Below are 6,000 nucleotides of genomic sequence, written 5' to 3'. Positions count from 1 at the left end.
ATGATATAAAAAGAACAGTCAGGGTGGTTCTAAAAACAGTAGTGTCATCCTCACAATATATGTGTCGGTACTGTGGTGTTTCGTTCACTAAAACCAACAATGCTCGACGTCATGAGAGAGACAATTGTGCAAAGAATCCTTTGCAGAAGATGCTAAGTTGTTACAAGTGCGACTTTTAGTTTGGACGAAGTGATAATTAAAAAAAAAAAGACATAAAAACCTGCAGAAGTACACCTTTTTCGGCTACTGAGAAAAAGGCAAGCATGGTCCGAATGTATGCGGCGTTGGTATAACACTTGTTAAAATAATAGTTTGATTTTGTTTGATGTATAATAAAAATAATTTAATCAAAAAATACCATAAGAATGACAGGTTACTAATATGGTGGTAACACCCTCTAGAAGACGAAATAAAATGGCGACCTCCACCAGACAAAAACAATATGGCGGAATCAAGATGGCTGCCATGACGTCATACGGCTGGCGTAATATCTGTCCTGGCATTAGTGGTGGTAGGTCAGCCTGCCGATAGTTTTCCTGGAGGATAGATCCATCGCCATTTTTAATCGAATGCCCTCATGGGATTCGAACCGAAGACTCCATAACGTAAGTACTTTTTGTTTATTAAAATTAAATTAAATTAACTTTTTATTAATATTAAATTTTCCCCCATTAAAATTGGATAATTATTACGAAATTTCAAGATTGGACTATAACGAAATTTGCAAAGTTCTAGAATCCAAGTTGGTTGCCGTAACGAAAAGTGCAATGGTGACGTATTAATTCAATATGGTGAAGTTTTTATTTTAATTTTAATAAACCTTTTATTGTATTTTAAAATTGTTTCCGATTTTATAGCATAATAAATATAAATTTTCAAGATGGCGGCATAACGAAAATTGCAACTATTCTAAAATCCAAGATGACGGGTGTACCGTAAAACTTTTTTAATCTTTTTATTTTTATTTTTTGTATTTTGGAATTTTTGGTAAAAATTAAAGCATTTGAAGTTCACGGTCAAGGTTAAGGTTATGACCTCGGCGGCTTAATATTATTTTGGGGGTTTTCAATGGCCAAAGTCTTTTGAGGCATTGAAAATTTTGAATTTTTGAGGGAATAAAATGAGAAATTTTCCCTTAAAACGGGAATTTTTATCTCGAAAAAGGGAAATTTTGAGGAATTTTGAGAAATTTCTGAGGAATTTTGATTAAATTTGACACCAAAAATGGCCGCCGTAACGTCAGAACGGTCAGTCATTGACCCCACCACACACCACGCTGCAGCTCCATGTTCTAGAAGCCCTATTCGTATACTACTCAAAAATATTAAATAATGATTATTTTCCAGAAATATATCATACTACCTGCTCGTTATTTAAAACCACGTCCTACGTTACCGTTTATAATTTCTTTTCATAAACTCTCAATGGATTTTTTTTTCAGTTCTAAAATTTGTTTTAAATTGCTCCTATTATGTTACTTTTATAATATAAATTTTGTCTCTTCTAATTAACGGATTTAAAATAAATAAATATATTATTTCCTCATTTTAAGTAAATTCTTAATAAAAATATAATATTATGAATGGTTGAAAAACCGCTAAACCACCACCCGGAAAGCAAATCATGTTGCTAATTGTTTAGGAGAAATTTTTACACAGACTGCAAGCTAGAGTAACATAAATGTTTAGTTGCATAATATAATATAAAATTACTAAAACAACTGTTTAAAGACAATACTTTGCAATTAGATCTTTGTATTTTTTCTAAAATTATGTTTATAAATTTCTAAAAGTAAGTATAAAATTGATGCGGGTACTTACTTACGCGCGTAATATCTCTATTTTCGGGGTAATAAAAACTGAAAAATTATGCATGCGAATAATTAATAGAAATAAAATAATAAAAAGACTAGAGTGATATTATAAATATGGTTCTTAAGGTAATAATTTAATCAAATTAAATTTTTTAACAAGTATTCATTGTTCACATGTGTATAATCTAATTATTTAATTAAGTAAAATAGAAGTGATTATCCTATTTAACAATGAAAATAAATAAATATGCCAACTATAGGTAATAATTTATTAATTTTTACTATTTATTAAACTATAATGTAATTGTTCATAATTTACTATGCAAATAAATCATACCTACGGGAACATAACTTCACTTATATAAATACACTTCAAAAAGTTTATAAACATTATCTCTATTACTAATATACTCAATAAATAATTATTTTTGATTATATGGACCAAAATTCAGTATGGAAACACTAAAGTATATGATTTAAGACTATATATTTAATTTTTATTTGTATGTAGCCTTTTTTTAATCCTATCAATTTTTGCTGCATGGTGCGCGTGCCCAGTAAAAGTTTACTCTTATATTTTTATCATAACTCGCATTAAGAAGTATAAGTCCAAAAATAGATAAAAATGTACAAAGGTTTTTTTTGCTTTAAATATAAAAACAAATATTTCATAATTTAAAAAATTAAGGAGTGTTGTTTAAAAATTTTAGATTTTTATTTATTACCTTTCCAATAAACCAACATGAAAAAATAAAATGTTTGTTATCACACTGCTAGTAATTTCTGTATAAACACTATTTTCATAAAAACCACAGCTGTGTTTTGTTTTAATGAAATATGTGTGTTTTATTTCATTAAAAGCTCATTCTTACTTATATATACACTAACATATTTGTGTTATTACACACCACTTGTAGCAAATTAAATTGGAGGATATACATAAACAATAAATAAAAACTTTTTGTAAACACTCAAAATATTTTAATAATCGAAAATGATAAATAACATATTTCAACAAGTACATAGTCAAAAAATTAATTCTAGTCAGTACAAAATAATCTAAACTATTTAAAATAAACAGTCTGGTTCTCAAAATTTCTTTTAAAATAATAAAGAAACTAGAAAAAAAAGTATTGATCTCAAAAACTGGAAGATCCTGTGAATAAAGACATAATAAGTAATACAATATTTATCAGCATTTGAGTTTTCATTGGTTTCATTACTTTTCTAGTGTGTATGTTGACAAATGACAATTGTATACTCATATTTGTATTTAATAATTTATAATCTCCAAATCAGCTTAATTTTTTTTGGTAAAAATTCAATAATAATTATGACAAAATATACAATGGTCCATTTTTAAAACCTGACAATCGAGAAAATTATAGAAAAGGTTTTCTAAATATTTACGTATTAAAGTAAGTTTTCTTTAAACATTTCACCAAAATAGCTATATACATATACGAATACAGCTTTCTAAATACATTTTAAGTTTTTGTTTTAAAATATAAGTACTTTAGCTCTGATTAGCTTTATTTCAAAGGTTTGAGTTTGCAGAATGAATGCTTAAAAATGAAATCACCATAGAATACACTAATACTGATGTGTATAACGCATACAATTTTGCATGCTTCGGTTAACGAAATTTCATTATAGGGTTTAGTATTTTTTTTTTAGCACGACGCACTTGAAAATACTTTTTTTTTCACTCACCCGCACATACCTTACGATTAACTTGATGTAAGCTTTCGGACATACGCCATTGCTAAGCACATGCATGTCTGTCATGCATGTGCTTAGCAATGGCGTATGTCCAAAAGCTTACAATATCAAGTCATGCACTACCATTGCACAAATCTTTCATAGGTAATACTGTACGATTACCCTCCATATTTTTTTTCACCATCTCACTTTCGTTGATCCTCACAAACTTCTCTCGAACGGCACACATTATAACAGCATACGAATCTTGAATGTCTATAATGATATCACTCGTGCGTTCTCGAAGTTTGCGATCGCGTCTCGGGTTGGTTTGACAGGCGTGTCTCTGAGAATGTCACACGGAAGAAACTTCACAGTCGACTGGACGACGCCGCATCGTCGCCCGCCACGGTGTCTGCCCGCCTCCTGCTGGCGGCAGGACCTTCTGCCTCGCCGCTGGCCGGCAGGGGCGAGATGGTCCTCAGGGTCAGGATCTGGTCCTCGATGGTGTAGATGTCCGCCGGCGGCCTCACCTCGCCCTTGGTCTTGTCGCCGGTGCGGCCGTGGAAGGCCATCTCGATCTCGCGCAGCGTCCTGCCGCGGGTCTCCGGCAGGAAGATCTGGCAGAACACGGCGCCGAACAGGCTGGACGCGGCGAACAGCCACAGCGTGCCGTCCATGCCAAGGCTGTGCGTCATGCTGGGGTAGGTCTTCACCGACGCGAAGATGAAGAGGTTGGCGAGCGCCGCCACCACGCCGCCCATGACGCCGCGGATGTTGAGCGGGAACAGCTCGCCGTTCATGATCCACGGCAGCTGCAGGAAGCCCACCATGCTGACGCACACGTGCACCAGCACGCAGACGAGCGGGATCCAGAGCAAGGGCCGCTCCGTGGTGGGCAGGTGCGAGTACTGGTACTCGTAGAAGCCGCCGGCGATCATGGCCAGCGTCATGCCCAGCCCCGAGGCGACGGCCAGCGTCTTGCGGCCGAAGTTCTTGATGAGCACCGTGCCGACCACGCTCATGACGAGCCGCAGCACGCCGACCACGATGGACGACACGAACTCGTTGAGGCCCGAGCCGGCGTCCTGGAACACGCTCACGGCGTAGTACAGGAACACGTAGATGCCGGAGCCCTCCTGGAAGAGGAAGAACACCATGAGGATGAGGAAGGGCTTCCAGGCGGACGGCTTGAAGAATGGCTTGAGGTAGCTGACGGCGCCGTTGAGCGCGGAGCCGCTCTGGCCCACGTCGCTGGAGTTGCTGTTCTTCTCGCCGGCGACGGTGCGCAGCAGGTCCGCCAGCTCTGCGTCGGCCTGCGCGGGCGACTCGCGGAACCAGCGCAGCGCGCGCGACGCCTCGGCCACGCGGCCGCGGCCCGCCAGCCAGGGCGCACTCTCGGGCACGCTGCAGATGGCCAGGAACGAGGTCACCGAGCAGATGGTGCAGAGCGCCGCCACCAGCTGCCAGTGCGCCACGAAGCCCAGCACGTACACGGCCAGCACGCCGAGCGACACGTGGATGGGGCCGGCCGCCGACAGCGTGCCGCGGTGCTGCGGCAGCGACACCTCCGCCACGTACACGTAGCTGGCGGTCGCCATGCCTGCGCCAACACAGCCCCGTCCTCAGCTTCCCAGCTCCCCAGCTGCTAGCAGTCACACACACGTACACGTAGCTGGCGGTCGCCATGCCTGCGCCACCACAGCCGCGTCCTCAGCTCCCCAGCTCCCCAGCTGCTAGCATTCACACACACGTACACGTAGCTGGCGGTCGCCATGCCTGCGCCACCACAGCCGCGTCCTCAGCTCCCCAGCTCCCCAGCTGCTAGCATTCACACACACGTACACGTAGCTGGCGGTCGCCATGCCTGCGCCAACACAGCCGCGTCCTCAGCTCCCCAGCTCCCCAGCTGCTAGCAGTCACACACACGTACACGTAGCTGGCGGTCGCCATGCCTGCGCCAACACAGCCTCGTCCTCAGATCCCCAGTTCCCCAGCTGCTAGCATTCACACACACGTACACGTAGCTGGCGGTCGCCATGCCTGCGCCAACACAGCCGCGTCCTCAGCTTCCCAGCTCCCCAGCTGCTAGCAGTCACACACACGTACACGTAGCTGGCGGTCGCCATGCCTGCGCCAACACAGCCTCGTCCTCAGATCCCCAGTTCCCCAGCTGCTAGCATTCACACACACGTACACGTAGCTGGCGGTCGCCATGCCTGCGCCAACACAGCCCCGTCCTCAGCTTCCCAGCTCCCCAGCTGCTAGCAGTCACACACACGTACACGTAGCTGGCGGTCGCCAAGCCTGCGCCAACACAGCCTCGTCCTCAGATCCCCAGTTCCCCAGCTGCTAGCATTCACACACACGTACACGTAGCTGGCGGTCGCCATGCCTGCGCCAACACAGCCGCGTCCTCAGCTCCCCAGCTCCCCAGCTGCTAGCATTCACACACACGTACACGTAGCTGGCGGTCGCCATGCCTG

General features: G+C 42.1%; 1 protein-coding gene across 1 annotated transcript in view; it reads right to left on the bottom strand.

Annotated features, from left to right (window-relative positions):
* Positions 1 to 2,771: 2,771 nt before the first annotated feature.
* Positions 2,772 to 6,000, bottom strand: part of LOC134529119 (facilitated trehalose transporter Tret1-2 homolog) — an 88,305-nt gene continuing 85,076 nt past the window's right edge. Inside the window, exon 4 of the mRNA XM_063362872.1 lies at positions 2,772 to 5,117. Coding sequence (XP_063218942.1) covers positions 3,886 to 5,117 — 1,232 coding nt within the window. The 3' untranslated portion in view covers positions 2,772 to 3,885. The remainder of the gene's footprint in view (positions 5,118 to 6,000) is intronic.

Source organism: Bacillus rossius, chromosome 2, assembly GCF_032445375.1.
Source record: "Bacillus rossius redtenbacheri isolate Brsri chromosome 2, Brsri_v3, whole genome shotgun sequence".
NCBI lineage: Eukaryota > Metazoa > Arthropoda > Insecta > Phasmatodea > Bacillidae > Bacillus > Bacillus rossius.
Note: the sequence above shows the minus strand (reverse complement) of the source record. Positions and strands in the feature narration are given on the sequence as shown.